The sequence below is a fragment of the Symphodus melops genome (assembly GCF_947650265.1).
Source record: "Symphodus melops genome assembly, chromosome: 1".
Classification (NCBI taxonomy): Eukaryota; Metazoa; Chordata; class Actinopteri; order Labriformes; family Labridae; genus Symphodus; species Symphodus melops.
Window position 1 is genome coordinate 54,778,740 of NC_136691.1, and position 15,680 is coordinate 54,794,419.

General features: G+C 48.6%; 1 protein-coding gene and 1 long non-coding RNA gene across 2 annotated transcripts in view; one reads left to right on the forward strand and one right to left on the reverse strand.

The window, feature by feature from the left end:
* LOC306840968 overlaps positions 1-15,433 on the forward strand; it is a 240,569-nt gene extending 225,136 nt beyond the window's left edge. The window contains exon 3 of the long non-coding RNA XR_013781413.1: positions 15,419-15,433. This is a non-coding gene — a long non-coding RNA (uncharacterized lncRNA). The remainder of the gene's footprint in view (positions 1-15,418) is intronic.
* limk2 (LIM domain kinase 2) overlaps positions 1-15,680 on the reverse strand; it is a 51,098-nt gene that overhangs the window by 3,738 nt on the left and 31,680 nt on the right. The window contains 11 exon segments of the mRNA XM_079370505.1: positions 1,055-1,120; positions 1,865-1,921; positions 2,246-2,377; positions 2,619-2,705; positions 3,036-3,222; positions 3,303-3,517; positions 4,931-5,036; positions 5,209-5,394; positions 5,841-5,950; positions 10,323-10,331; positions 10,333-10,459. Coding sequence (XP_079226631.1) covers positions 1,055-1,120; positions 1,865-1,921; positions 2,246-2,377; positions 2,619-2,705; positions 3,036-3,222; positions 3,303-3,517; positions 4,931-5,036; positions 5,209-5,394; positions 5,841-5,950; positions 10,323-10,331; positions 10,333-10,459 — 1,282 coding nt within the window.

Genomic DNA, 15,680 nt, shown 5'->3' on the forward strand with positions numbered 1-15,680 from the left:
TTGAAGGCCGTGGAACTGCTTCAGATAGAAGTGATTGTACCCGAGCTAAAAAGCCTCTGCATGTTTCTAATAAGCTCCAGCAGCAGAAAGCTGCTCAAACTAGGATCAATGTTGGAGATGAAACATGGAGAGAGGTTAGAACGCAGAAAGCTTTACAGACCCATGCAGAGCTGGCTAAACACTGAAGCTACAGTGTCCACCACATGCAGAGCTGGCTAAACACTGAAGCTACAGTGTCCACCACATGCAGAGCTGGCTAAACACTGAAGCTACAGTGTCCACCACATGCAGAGCTGGCTAAACACTGAAGCTACAGTGTGCACCACATGCAGAGCTGGCTAAACACTGAAGCTACAGTGTCCACCACATGCAGAGCTGGCTAAACACTGAAGCTACAGTGTCTCTACATGCAGAGCTGGCTAAACACTGAAGCTACAATGTCCACCACATGCAGAGCTGGCTAAACACTGAAGCTACAGTGTCTACCACATGCTGAGCTGGCTAAACACTGAAGCTACAGTGTCCACCACATGCAGAGCTGGCTAAACACTGAAGCTACAGTGTCCACCACATGCAGAGCTGGCTAAACACTGAAGCTACAGTGTCCACCACATGCAGAGCCGGCTAAACACTGAAGCTACAGCGTCCACCACATGCAGAGCTGGCTAAACACTGAAGCTACAGTGTCCACCACATGCAGAGCTGGCTAAACACTGAAGCTACAGCGTCCACCACATGTAGAGCTGGCTAAACACTGAAGCTACAGTGTCCACCACATGCAGAGCTGGCTAAACACTGAAGCTACAGTGTCCACCACATGGTGACCTGTGTGAGAGGAGGGGAGGAGCCAGCTCTCTGAGATGATTAGAGTTTAGACTGCAGTACTCATTTTTAAACACTAGGGGCAGAGTTACATACTGCTGCTTTAAGAACAAAGGATCACAGGATGGAAGCTTCTTCAACGTGCCGACTTATTCACTTCACACACAAACAAATTGTTCCCTCCTCCTCCTCCTCATCGATGAAGCTCAAACTTCACGACTCTGTCACCTACCAGTTTGACCAGGCAGTTGTGAGAGTTGAGGTCTCTGTGTATGATGCTCATGGTGTGAAGGTAGGCCTGAAACAAAGAGGAAGGATGTTACAGTCAAACATGCAGGAGACAAACTGAGCCCTTAAAATCCTTTCATCCTTCTTCAATCAGGAGTCTGAGCCTCCACCAGCTCCTTTTAAAGGACTTTGAATTCATCGATGAGCAGATGCTTGAATGTGGTCGGGGAGAGAGCGCACGTTTCTCGTGTTTGTTTTACTCTGCTGATCCCTTGGATGTGTTTGAGGACTGGGTGTGTTTGTAATTTGAGGTTTGTCTTTCTGTCGCACCTTTAAAAACAAAGAGAACACAAAGAGCCCGGACGGACAAAAGCAAAGGCAGAAAGGCGAATAAACGTAGAAGAAAAGGACGGAGTAACCACGACACGACAGTCGGGACGAGCAGAGAGCGGGAGACGTAGGATAAAAGAAGAAAAACACAAACAAGCGAATGAAAGACATCGAAAGGAAGGTCGAGTAATAAAGCGACACGATGAAAGACAAATTAATTAAAGCAAAAAAAAAAAAGATCAGAAGACGAGATGTCATCGCAGGGTAGAAAAAGACGAGATAAAAACAGATCAAAGAGAGACAACACGATGAAGAGACAAGTCTCTGCTGTGCTCGATGCCCACAAGGTGTGTGTGTGTATGTGTGTGTGTGTGTGTGTGTGTGTGTGTGTGTGTCAGACAGTCTGCACACACACTGAGACAGATGAATAAAAGGAGGCCGAGGATTTGACTACTGGAGATGTCTTTGCGTGAGGCCAACTCACCATGCCGGAGGCGATGCTCTTTGCAAAGCTCACTCTCTGTTCCCATGGAAACGGGTCCTGTTAGCGCAGAGAGAAAAGAAGAAGAAAAGAGCGAAATGAAAAGACGCTCCTTCAGAGAGGCCGCAACACGAGGAAAAAAAACTTCCAAGGCTTGGCATCGAGGCAGAGACTGGAAAACTGTAGGCAACAAAATAAAAGTTCAAATTCAGACAAACTTTAAAGACAAGGCGATGAAGCGGGGAGGAGGCGAGCACGGCCTGTTCAATTCACCTGGAAACACTTTCTACAACTCCCTAACTAACAGAGCCGTCTGTCAGAGTTCACTGGAGGTCATCCGGCCGCTCCGTGAGAGGGTTCAGTGAATCAGCTGGTTCAACTCACCGTGTCTCTGATGAAATCCTTCAACGTGCCGCCCTCGATGAACTCGGTGATCAGATTTAGCCTCTTGTCCTTGTACAGCACACCGATGAACCTCAGGACGTGCGGATGGTCGAGGCACCGCATCACTTTGACCTGGACGTGCGGCAGAGACAGACGAAGAGTTAAAAAAAAAAAAAAGAAAAGAAAAAAAAAAGGGAAATCCTGCATCACGTCCGTAAGATGTTAATCAGATTAATCTTTCCCAGAAGAACGAGGCGGAAACCTCAAAATAGAAAAAAAAAAAAAAAAAAAAAAGGTACAAAGAGGACGTTGTGGGAACATGTGACCAGCGTTTGGTTTGCGTGTCACAGATGGAGTGAAGGAGACCACCGACCTCCTTCAGGAAAGTCTTCTGCGTCTCCTCATCGCAGCGGATCAGCTCCTTCATCACCATCACCTCTCCCGTGGCTTTGTGAGTCACCTGTCGAGACCAGCCAATCAGAGAGAGTGAGCGTGAGCCACAAGGAGTCAAGACTCAAGGCCAGCGAGCAAGACAATATCACACATCATAACCGGCCCGCTGATATTTAACATGCACACTACTCATACTACAAATCCCAGAATGCACGGCAACCACAAATCATCCACGCACCAGCTCCCCTCCCGTCCCTGCGTTTTTATTTCTTTACAGACTTTTTATCTCTAATTTTGATTCATCAGATCCCGACTGGTTTAAATTCCTTTTAAGTCTGCGGGTTCGTGACCTTTGACCCTTCTCGGAGCAGATTCCTCCTGAGCTCTGAGCTCTCACCTTGATCGCCTGACCGAAGAATCCTTTTCCTAAGATCTCTCCGTGGATGAGGTCGCACGGGCGGAAAATGCGGTGAGAGCAGCTGCTGGAGGATCTCAAGGACTCGGAGCGGCCGATGTCTCGTGAGATCAGAGGCATCTCTTTGGGGGAGTTCGGCCCTGGCGACTTACAGATGCTGTTACTGCGCCTAAAAAAACAACAACAGCGGATTAAAATGACACACAGTCAGGTCATCGTGGTCATCGTGGCGTCGCTTTGTTCTGCTACCTCAAAGACCTCCTCTTCAGCGTGCCTTCGTCGACCACGTCGGTTCTCTCCAGCACCTCGTTGGACGGCGAGGACAGCCGCATGCGGGAGGTGGCGGGAACTCCCAGGCGGCTTCTCGGGGATCCCAGCCTGAGGCGATCCAAGCGCTGCCTGACGGGGTCATACTCGATGAGCAGCTGCAGCGTGTGGCTGGTGCGGTGAATCAGATCGTCCACCTGAACAACAACAAGAGGTCGTGTCACACACACACACACACACACACACACACACACACACACACACACACACACACACACACACACGTGCTGGGCGAGTCAGACAAACCGGTCTTTTGGAGCCTTGGACAGAAGTTTGCAGCATGTTGTGACTGTGAGTCAGGAGTCTGATTGTTCTGATGTTAATGTGTCATCATATTGTTCTGTTTGTTCTTTTGAGCTGAGCTGCAGGTGATCTCTCAGGATTTCAGCGGGAGGGGAGCGTGTACCTTTTTTTTTTTTTTTTATTATTTTTTGGAACAACGTGCCTCGATTGGATGTGACTGCTGAAGAGAGAGAGAGGACATTTACTAAGATTTATTCTCTTTAGTTCATTCATGTAAATTTGCTCATAGCTGATTTTTTAAACTGTTTTTGCTGTTCATGTCGTTTTCTTTTCTTTTCTTTTAGCGCACCAAGCGTTCGCCCGAACTGCATCCACCCTGACAGAGCAGGGGGAGCAATTCAGGGTTAAGTGTCTTGCCCAAGGACACATCGGACATGTAGCTCGCAGGAGCTGGGGATCGAACCCTCGACCTTCCGGTTCCGATGACTCTACCCACTGAGCCCACAGCCGCCCGTTTATAATCCCTGTTTTGTTTTGTTTTTTGGAGCTGCTGTAACACTCAAATCTCTGGGAATCAGTAACGTTGATCCTTCTCCTTAAGACTGTGGGAGGAGAGAGAGAGAGACAGGCCTGGACCTGGAGCCTACAGCCTCCTGCAGTACGCGGGCGCCACCACAAACGCCACGCCACCTGGCAAACCCAAAAGGTGCAAGACCCGACCCGACGTATGACAGAGTCAGGAGGCTGTTTCACTCATCTACTGTCTGTCCGGGGTTTTTCGCTTGTGCAGCACTTTGCTCACTTTTTAAAATGTGCTGCAGAAATAAAAGTTGTTTTATTATTTTTTATTATATTCCTGCTGCGACTGTGAGAGAGAGAGAGCAGCTGTCAGAGATGGACTTGCATGGAGTCCAACAGGAAGCAGCACTGGATGTGAGCGCAGGCTGTGGAGGGGAAGGCGAGATTAAAGATGGAGGAAAGAGAACAATGGAAGGAGGCGGTGGATGATGATGAGGGAGCGGGTGTGAACGGAGCGCAGCGAGGGCGTGTGGGGAATGAGCCTTTAAGTGCAGTCATACCACATACCGCGCTGAGAATGAAATCACGACGGAGGAATGTGAGGAATGTGCCCTCATTAGATAAAGAGGAGACGACTTCACAGGTTACACTTCAGGGAACGAGCTCGCACTTCAGCGTGACGTTCATGAGCTCGCCATCGGGAAGAATTTCACATCTCACATCGACCAATCCACCAGCGTTAGACACCTGTGTGTGTGTGTGTGTGTGTGTGTGTGATGTAAACCCACCTCCTCCTCCAAAAGGGTCCCGACAGGAAGCCCATTGATCTCCAGGATCCTGTCGCCCACATGGATGGCGTTCCTCACCTCCGGACTAATCAGCATCCCTCTGACCCTGCGACACGTATATGTGAGCAGCGCTGAAGCACTTCTGATTTAAAGTCTGCAGGAAATCTGGGTCAAACTCATAACGGACAATCATCTCACAGACGCTCCACTTTCTGAACAGAGCTGTAATCAGCGTTACATAAAGCCCCCCCCCGCCCCCCTCCTTCCACGCCACTCACTCTTTGACGAGGACGCTGGCCAAGCCGTTGACGTCCCGGAGCACTGACACAGAGAGGCCTCTCTTCCCGTTGGCGGCGGACGGCATGGAGATGAGGGTGACCGTGTGAGGCAGCGAGTCGAGCACCGAGTCGTGGGAGCGCTTTTCCAACATGGGCGTGATGACCACCTGCTTGTAGCACTTCCCGCTGCACACAGAAGAAGAGGGCGACCGTCACGGCGTGCAACTCTACTTACATTATTAACTCAAACTTGAGACTGTAAAATGCATCATTTCCTTGTTTTTAATTCAAAGCAAACCGTCGAATCGAATCCTTGAATTTAAATCCGCTGAATATAAGACGAGGCCGCGTCCGTCCCGTCTCTACGACAACGCTCTGTTGACAGACGCCGCTTTATGCTCCGTTAGTTTTTACTCTAAGTACAGACCGGTTTATTTATTTCCAAGATGAAGATGCACTTTTCTGAAAAGTTGAAAGAAGCTCAACGTGGACGGCCGGAGCGGCTGCCTTCTCCTGCGAACGCTCTCTCGTGAAGACGCCTGCGTGCGGTCAGGCGTCCGTAAGAAGAAGCGGTTTCACGACTTCTCTTATTCCACAGGCGAACGAAGGTTTGATCATAACGGGAGTCTTACCAGTAGAGTTTGGATCGCTCCACCAAGGCGTAGGTGTCCCTGTCCTCGATCACCACCTTGCAGCTCAGACACACGAAGCACTCGGGGTGATACTTGTGTTCTTCGGCCACCTGGAAGCACAATCAATCAATAAATCAAAAACAGAGCGGTGGAGGTGAAAGTGTTGAGCGTGTCCTCCTCCTCGTCCTCCTCCGCTCGCTGTGACACGCTCTGAACACCTGCTTTACTCTCGGCCTGTCTGGGATCTGCGCTGACGTCACCTCCTCCTGCAGGTCTGAACGTCCTCACGCTGAAGCACCGGCTCACCGTCTGTCGCCCGCTTTCTCTCTCTCACTGATTTCACTTTCAGAAGTTCCCTCCCAGTTTCATGCTGCATGCTTCTCATGCAAGGTGAGATCATGTGCTCACCCCCCCCCCTCCCCCCCCCCCCCCAATAAACCTGAGCACAGAAATGACTTCAGGAGTTTCCCCTCATACAGTAATAATAATAAATGCTCTCTTGGGATGTGTTTTCATTTCTATCAGCGTCCGGAAGATTCTCTGTGATTTCTTGATGAACGTTCATCTGATGGTTGAGCACATGTTAAATACAAACACGTTTGTTTTCTCTTTGTAAAAAACTAAAAGAGACGAGTTCAACTGTCCTTTTGTTGTGCTTTTAAAGAAGAGGAGGATCCTTCCTCTCCCCTGCTGTGACTCCTCTCTGTCCTCTCTCACTCTGAAGATCCTTTTATTCTTTTCTCTCTCGACTGAAAGACGACAGTTGAGAGAGAGAGCTCTCATTGTTCTTTGATGAAGTGATCAAAGTTCCCCTGATAGGTGAAAGAAATGAAATGCAGGCTCTGCACACGGAGAGCACAAACGTACTCCTGTCTTTTTGGGAAGAGCATGTTCTTCTTTAGTGTACGGCTGTTTGCAGGTAGTTCAACAGGTGGGAACATACTGAAGATTAGCACATGAACATTTATGATTCTTTAAGAAAGTCATAAATCTGACTCTCCTGTCACTGCTCTGTGAGAATTCGCTCCACTTCTGTCAGATGGAATGAATGAAATGAGTGGATTGCTGGTCTCGCTGCAGGCCGCGGGCGCTCGGCGTGCACGCGGGGCTGCAACCTGTGAGCGCTTTAACCACTCAATGTCTTCTCCCCTCTTCTCACCATCAGGGCCTTTGAACGATTCCTCGGACAGACTTTAAATCCAGATGTCCTCATATCATCACGTATCATCAGAATCTCTCAGTTTCTGTCTGTTTGTGTTTGAATGGGTGAAGTATCCCTGTAAGTCTATCCTTTTATCCCACACAGTTATCATGTGTCTGTTTCCACAAAGCGAGCCGGGTCGGTTCGGTACCCATTTATTGGCATTTCCACCGTCTAAAGTTAGGAATGACACCAAAATCGGGGATCTGTACCGTCCTACTTGTTTTGGTACTCTTCTGTTGGGGTGCTGATGGGGACTGATCAGGCTCTTCAGGGTTCCTTTTATTCACTGTGTCCCGTTCTTCTCTACAAGATCAAATCAGAGTTTACTGTACCAAAGTGAACCAAACCAGACTGCTTGGTGGAGACGGGGCTTCAGTGTTTATGTGCCTTAAAACTCGGGGTGGGACTTGATTAACTCAGTGCTTTCTAATTGATTAATTGAAATTAATCACATTTTAAGTGCATCACAATATTTGCCCTAAAAAGCAACACTTCTCAATCTAAATGGATTTTAGTGGATGAATGAATACAATGCATCCTATTTTACTTGCTTCTGAGTTTCATAAAGCTGTTGGATCTTGTTTGAAATAGTTTTTCTGCACAGCAGCTGGAAAGTTGGATCACATGTTGCTAGCTTTAGCACATTTTCTAACCCTTCATCTTCTATCACTAATAGTGGTCTACAGACCAGAGCAACACATTTAGAGTGAATTTGTAAGTTTATCAGATGCTGAATTATTAATTTTGGTCCTGAAGACAGTTATTTGGTTGAGTTTAGGCTGCAAACGCTTCTTGTTAGTACTTGTGGCGAAGCTAGCGCAAAGCTAGCGCAAAGCTAGCGATAAGCTAACTGTGATTAAATGCGTTAAAAATGTAGCGCGTCATGTTTCTTGCAATTAATCAACCGTAATTAACGCGTTAAAGTCCCGCCCCTAATTGAAACAGCCAACTCTGAATGTGAAGGACCACAGGATGTTCCGTCTTAGTGTGTTAGCGTAGTGAGCTGTGGGAACCGTACTGAGTCAGCGAGCAAGGCAGCTCTGTTACGGAGATGTGATGTAAGCTAACATCATCCTAGTGACACCTCAGGAGAGGAGACACCACCTCCATCCATCCAGTCATCACCGGCCTCAGGCTGTCGCAGCAACACCGAGCTTTACCCGCCAAAACAACCAGGTCTGGTTTGTTACCATGGCAACAAAGACAACATTCAATTCTTATATTTAATAAACAAAAATTGCAGACAAACTTTTTTTCCTAATTTGCCTGAATACATGAATACAACATGTCAGCTGTGTGTTGAAAATATGACTGACTATGTGTTGTTTTGTTTGAAGCTAGGGCCACTGTGTCGAGCTTGGACCTCCAGGTTCCCCCCCACCTGACTCGGGTCGGCCCGGTTTAAAAACACAAAAGGGTTGATGAAGACGCTGAACCTTTAATGTGGAGAGTTATGACAGGCGACACATTCTGACAGAAACACAACAACCATCATCAGTCAATCAACAAACCAAGAAATCCTTCAAAGCAGGACAAACACAGCAGTGTTCTGGACTTGAATGCCTAACAAGCTGCAGCAGCTCTGCATGACCCTCCTCTGCTCCACGGCCCACAATGCCTCTCTTTCTGACCAAGAGGGCGCCGTGCCGCGCTGCCAAACCGGCTCTGCCAAAAACACTTGGCTCGGGCCGGCCCGATGGAGCGGGATGCCAATGCTAAATAGAAGAGCTCATTGTGTTTGTTGCTCGGTGGCAAAAAGAAAAACTTGAGTCTGGCTCCGTGTAACTCAAGTGACCCCGACTGTGAGCAGCGAGAGCCGCCGCCGCAACCGCCGCCACGCTGAATTTCATGTTTCAGCTCGCCGATGCTAAATCAGAGCTGAGTGACGTTTGGGTCAAAGTTAAAGTTACATCCAGCAGAGATGTGACTTTACTGCATCAACATCTACACGTGACTTTCAGGTCTCTAACGTGGAGAGGACGGGTTTTTCTTCTCGTGGTCATCGACTTCCTTCTTTGTAAAAACGTCTTAAAGCTCCAGCTGCAGAGGTCGATACCAGGCTGGTTATTTTGGGTGAGACATTCAAAAAAAACCCTCCTGATGAACGCCACGAGCTAAAAGGTGCCGCTTGCTGCGGATTCTGTGAACGCCATCGCAGCGACCGGCAAAGAGCCTCAGAATAAGCTGTGTAGTAGAATAGTAGCAGAAACAAAGAGTAGCTAACGTTTAAGTGATGAGTCAGTCATCAGATGATCTGAACCGTTTTATAACTCCAACATTAAATGAGCACAGAGAAGAAGAATGAGTGATGTCGCCTTCACATGTGAGGCTGCGAGTGCTCGACTCTCCACCGCCTCCTGACCACAGAGGACGGAGCATGACGGGCTCCAAACCGCCTCGGGTTCCTGCCTCCCCCCCCCCCCCACCCCCACCTCAGCCCAGTGTGTGTTTGGGGAAGTGAACTGTGGAGAACTTGTGTACAGAGAGGGGAACATGATGGGGCCCCCGAGGGGGCGGGGGGGGGGCGGCGGGGTCTACAGCTGAGGTCTATAGAGCCCCATGTGGTATGTTCAACAGCAGCCAATGTAAAGCATCACTCATCTGTGAATGCATAATGCCCAGCTCTCTCCCCCTCCTCCACATTAGCAGTAATATGGAGGGTGTGTGTGTGTGTGTGTGTGTGTGTGTGTGTGTGTGGAGCTCGGACACGCTCCGCAGGCTCTCTGGTATGATTTAAGGAGAGGAGGAAATCGTTGGCAATTGTTTTTATAGGATCGTGGCGAGGCAGATTTTAGAGCTGGTGCACTCACATGTTTTATTTAGAGCTGATCAACGACCTTCAGCGTTACAATCCTGGACGGCCATGTTGACCTTCATAGTTTGAGATGGGGAGGTGAAGGTAAGGTGTGGCGCTGCATGTCAACATGAAAGTGCTGGGTCGAAAGGCTCGAGGCTAACGAGGCTAACGCTCAGGTTGTCTGAACTCGCCCTGCACATTTGTAAGTTGGGTTTCTGTTTGCTGTGATTTGATTGGACAGGAGATACAGCAGGTGATCAGGAGGGAGTAAGGAGCCGCAGCTCGGACTTGAACACGGGCTTGGAGACCATCAGCACTGGTTTCTCATCCGTACCGGATCTGCAAATAAACCCCCCAGATCCCAAACGTCCCCAAACTCATCCTGTCTTTGTTGCATCCTCCCTCTCTGCACGCCGCCCAATGCTAGCAGAGGTACAGTCGGTTTAAGAGGCCAACGCCTTGGCGCCCTCGCATGACTCACCATGGCAGGTTCCGGTCATGAGCAGCGAGCAGCCGTGACACAGCTCGCCAAACTTCTCCCAGTAGTGCTTGCGACAGTACAGCTTGCCGTCCTTCTCATAGTACCAGTTTGTCAGGTGGTCACAGCACACGGAGCACCTGAGAGGACGAGGACAAAAGTCAGGTCACAAAAAGGAGACGAAGTAAACACACGAGATTAAGAGGAGAGAGAGAGAGAGAGAGAGGGCGAGCGAGCTGGGCGGAGCCGAGATGGCAGACAGTCAAAGAGGCACGGCGTGTTCTGTTCCCAGGCCTGTTCATTGTTCAGGTATGCATCACTGTTGATGTCTGAAACGTCCAGCTTCCACTTCTTCTACCTTAATAACAGGTTAACGCCGCCTCCCCTCGTCTCCTGCAGGTTACTACAAGCACCTCGCATGAGACGCCAAGCCACACCTGACGTCGTCTGTGAGAGCGCGTTTACTCCACCGCCGCTCTTTTTTTACAAATGTTCGATACTCAATCATCCACTGCTGCACGTCTGATCGGGAAATAAACTAAAGAAACGTAGAAATAAATAAAGATGGCGAGGCGTGTCTTTAGGTGCACACTGCGAAAAAAAAAAAACAAGAGAAGAAGAATGAATGAAGCACCGTGTGTGGTAGCAGGTAGCAGCATAATAAATGATGAATAGATGTAAAATAGAGCGGCTGGTTGTCATGGAGACGGGGACAGACGTGCACTTCACCTGATTTTCCGCCCAAAAGGAAAAATCAGGTGTGTTTTTATGTTTTGTTTTTGTCAATTTATAAATGTTTATGAGGCCATTTCTTGATTCTTCACGCACCAAAGAATAGACCGGAACTTCTGCACACTTTCTGAAACGCACAAAAAGTGTCGTGCAAACTGAACGTGCCGACGTGTTGTGCACTTCAGACGTCTTTGGGAATAAATGGGGGGAAATAAAATGGGAATTGAGAATACCGGGAACAAATGTGCAGGTTTTGATTTGAAACTTTAGGAGACTATGAAAACTAAAAACCCCCTCAGCCTCGTGTGACACTGTTCACCTGCCTGTACTTCTCCTCACATAGCGAACATTACATTACATACCCTGAATGGCAATAATTCACAGAAGGGAGAGAGAGAGCGTCGATCACACGGAGCGCTGCAGGCATGTTCTGCTCTCTGAACACACCTGAGACGTGCAGGGACCGGCACAGAGAGAGAGAGAGAGAGAGAGAGCAGGAACACATCCTGCAACAGTTTGGCAACAACAATAAGCTGCAAAGACTCAAACTTAATAGGATCCAGTTTTTTTTTTTTTTTTTTAAACAGCGAGCTGCAGAGCCTGTTACACCCTGGTGTGAGGGGACAAAGTCCTCGGTCACCTGCTTGTTGATTGTGCAGGTTTTTGTTCTCATTGTGTAATTTCTTCTCTTCGTCCCTGGAAACACTGACGAGCTCTCTGACCTCCTCGCCGTTTTTTTACGTTTTATTTCATTTCATAAGGACGGCTCCGACAGGAGGGAGCGTCCCTGGATGTGACTGGGGACAAAGTGTGCAGAGAGAGAATGTGGACGTCTCTCCTGTCCCCTGCAGGTCGAGCGCTCCTTAAACAAGCCGCACTGGTTCTGCAAAAAAAAAAAAAAAAAAAAAAAAAAAAGGAGGCGGGCTTTTCTCCAGCCAGAAGCCGAAAACCTCTGCAGTCCACTTTTCACACGTTTCTTACCCTGCTCCTTTTTAACGCAGGACGAGACCGAGGACGGGCCGTGAAAAAGTCCAGCAATAAAACACAGAATGATGCATCGGGGTGCTAACAGCGGCAGGAAGGAAACCGCACACTTCCTGAACACAGACGAGGTGTCCTTGAGCAAGGCACCAAACCCGCTCCCCTCCACCAGCTCACTCTGACATCTCTCTGTTAGTGCATGTTCACAGGATCCGTGTGTGTGTGTGTGTGTGAGTGTGAGTGTGAGTGTGGTGTGTGTGAGTGTGTGTGAGTGTGAGTGTGTGTGTGTGTGTGTGTGTGTGATCAGTAAACTCCTGAGCAGAGGTCACTCAGGTTCATCAGGGTGTAGATCTGTTCTGTTGATGCAGCACGCCGCAGCGGCCTTCATGTGGCTGCAGGGGGGGGATGATGATGATGGGGGGGATGATGATGATGATGGGGGGGGGGGATGATGATGATGATGATGATGATGATGGGGGGGGGGGGATGAAAGAAACACCAGACGAGGTCGGAGTAATCATGACTCAGGTCTGATTCATCACGTCGGTGAGGGAGAGCAGTATCCAGATGTTTACGTTCCACACAGAGCAGCTGATAAACTCCACTTCCTGTGTGTGAAAGAGGTCAAGATGAAGCGTCCCTCTCTGCGTGCGGCGGGGCGGCGTGCGGCGTGCGGGCTCAGGTGGCTCTTTAATGAACAATGCAGCACAAACACGACTCGCTTCCTTGAATCCACATTCCTGCTGCAGTGAGTTCCCTTCGTCAGATCTCGGAGAGCGACCTTCAGCTGTGACCTCGGTGACCTGAAGAGGGGGGGGGGGGTGTGTGTGTGTGTGTGTGTTCAGGCGTGCTGGAGATCATTATCAACCAATCACAGCTCACGACCAGGATCACAAGAGGAACTTTTCCTCTTCTCGCTCTGATCATCACCTCCCTGTAATGTGTGTGAAAAAAACACAACGGGCCCCGTTTCACTTCCAGCAGAGAGAGAGAGGGAGAGTGTGTGTGTGTGTGTGTCTGTGTGTGTGTGTGTGTGTGTGTGTGAGGGGGGGGGGCCAGACGAGCCTGCCGTCCACGTCTGAGGCGGCCGACTCTCTCGCCTGTGATTCGCCGTCTAGGAATGCGGAGGCTGCTGTTACCTATAGGCCTGGAAAAGTCTGGCAGGTTTACTGGAAGGAGGCCGACGTCAGCCTCACAGGAATGTGACACGAGGTGGAGGTGCAACGGAGGGCAGCGTGGAGGGCGGCGTGCGGACAATTGGACAAAAAGGAGCACAGCGGGGGAGTTCAGCTCCTAATCACTTGTGAACACGCTCTTTACATCTGTGGCATGGCGCCGATGAGCGAGAGGAGAGGAGATCAGAGATCCACTGTTTATCTCCTGAGAGGAGGCGCTGTTGGAAAAGTATCCAAGAAGTGAAGAAGCATGCTCGATCCTCGCAGGTCAGCCGTGAAGGAGTTAACACGTTCGTCTTTTTACAAGCTGCACTTCCTCTGTCCAGTCAGCTCTTCTTTTAACAGACTGATAAGAATAATAATAAAGAGGTTAGAAGACAGAGGTGACGATGAGAGCTGCAGACTCACGCATTTCATCTGCTCCATTTATACGGCTCTCCGTCCCAGAACCGAGGTCTTTGAGTTCGTGTGAGGAAACGCTCCAATCAGCACGCAGCTCCCCGAGCTTCCTTCTCTTCTCAGCCTTTAACGTTTGTTTGGCTGAAGCTCCATCACGTCCTCGTCTCCCGCAGACACTTCAGCGCTCAGTCTCCTTTCTTAGCTCACGTCTCATTGGTGGAGCCTGTATCAAGCCCTCTGATTGGACACCGCGGGGAGCATCGTATTTCCTGCTTTTCACAACATTTAAAGCATCACCCCCGTTTGTTTGTTTTTGGTTTTTTTTAATCCTGCAGAGGGAAAAACTCGACAAGATCAAGTGCTGCTCGAGATATATACATTTTATATTTAAAGATATATTACAAACACAGCACTACACACATACACAACACAAGATGCCACAGATTATGTTGCTGAAAATGGCCAAGCTCATTTCACTTTGAAATGGCTCGATGTTAAAGGACAAAAAACATGAGACACTCGGACAGTGTCTGTGTGTCTGAATCACGACTCAAGTCTGTAAACTGATCTGATCATTGAAACAGTTTTTGTTATCTGTATTATTTATTTGCTGCTGCCAGGTCACCTGATCACAAAGGGTTAATTACCTGGTTAAATAATAAAATAGTAATATGATAGATAGTAAAGAGAAACATCGTAACTCTTTTATTGCATATTCAAACTAATTTAACTTTAATTGTCATTAAGAAAGATATAAATAAGTGCTGCTCAATATTGATCAAGCCGCCAACGCCGACATGTTTCTACGGCTGGGTGACTGATCACAAGTTCCTGCACGCCGACAGTGACGTCAGCAATCCAAAAAATAAAATAAAAAAAAAGTTCGAATTTATGGCAGCGAAGAAGAAAATGTTTTCTATGTGAACGAGCTGAAGCTTCGTCACTACCGCAGGAGGTCGGCGTGCCAGTTTAGTGATTTAAGTGGTTTGTTGGGGGATTACGTAGATAGATAGATAGATAGATAGATAGATAGATAGTAGATAGATAGATAGATAGATAGATAGATAGATAGATAGATAGATAGATAGATAGATAGATAGATAGATAGATAGATAGATACTTTATTGATCCCGAGGGAAATTCAAGCTGTGTTGAAACACATGTGGAGCAGCAGACAGACGTGTTAGCTCATACTGTACTGCACTTCGCCTGTCACAGGATCACAGATATCCATCTCCCTTTACGGGGCAGCGACCTGTGACGCCCACAGAGATCCCATCAGCTCCACTGTGACAATCATTAAACCTCAGAGAAACACACACACACACACACACAGAGAGAGAGAGAGACACACAGGGCAAAGTCCTCCGTGAAAGACGGACCATTTCCCCCACCAATCTGTGTCAGCATGCAGCAGCATCCCCCCCCCCCCCCCCCCCCCCCCCCCCCCCCCCCGTGTCTGCCGGGACAGTAGCAGCTCCGACACGCTGTGTGATGTGCAGACAGGTTCAAAAACAATAAAAGGATTGTCTGCACACATCTGAACATATGTTTCGGCTACAAGACAGAAGCTTCCAGGATAATCTACAAGGCCGAGGACGGAGCCAGCATGTTGACCAACACAAAAACAACAATACAAGCTGTTCCCCCCCCCCTCCCCTCCTCCTCTTCTTCTTCGCTCCATGAACACAAAGCATCCACTGTCCACAGTAACAGCTCACTAAGCAGGTTTGTCATGATACCTGGACTTTTAAGTGAAAGTCCACATCAGTTTCAGTATCACGGTAACAACAAACAAAAAGTCCCACACAGCCCCATGTTTATGACTTCACTGCACAAAACGATAGGCCCACAGAAACCGATATTGAAATAATATCAAACATTTTGAAGCTCCTCTTCAAGATTCCTTCTCTCATTTTCTGTAGCAGCACTTTGACTTTTTTTTTTTTTTTTGAGAACCAGAGCCTGACAGGGGGAGACTGCGTGCCCCGTGTCCGCCTCACAGCGCTCCTCTTCGGCCTTACTTCCCTCCTGTACCCCCTCTTCATGCCTGGAGCAGCACTTTGACATTTGT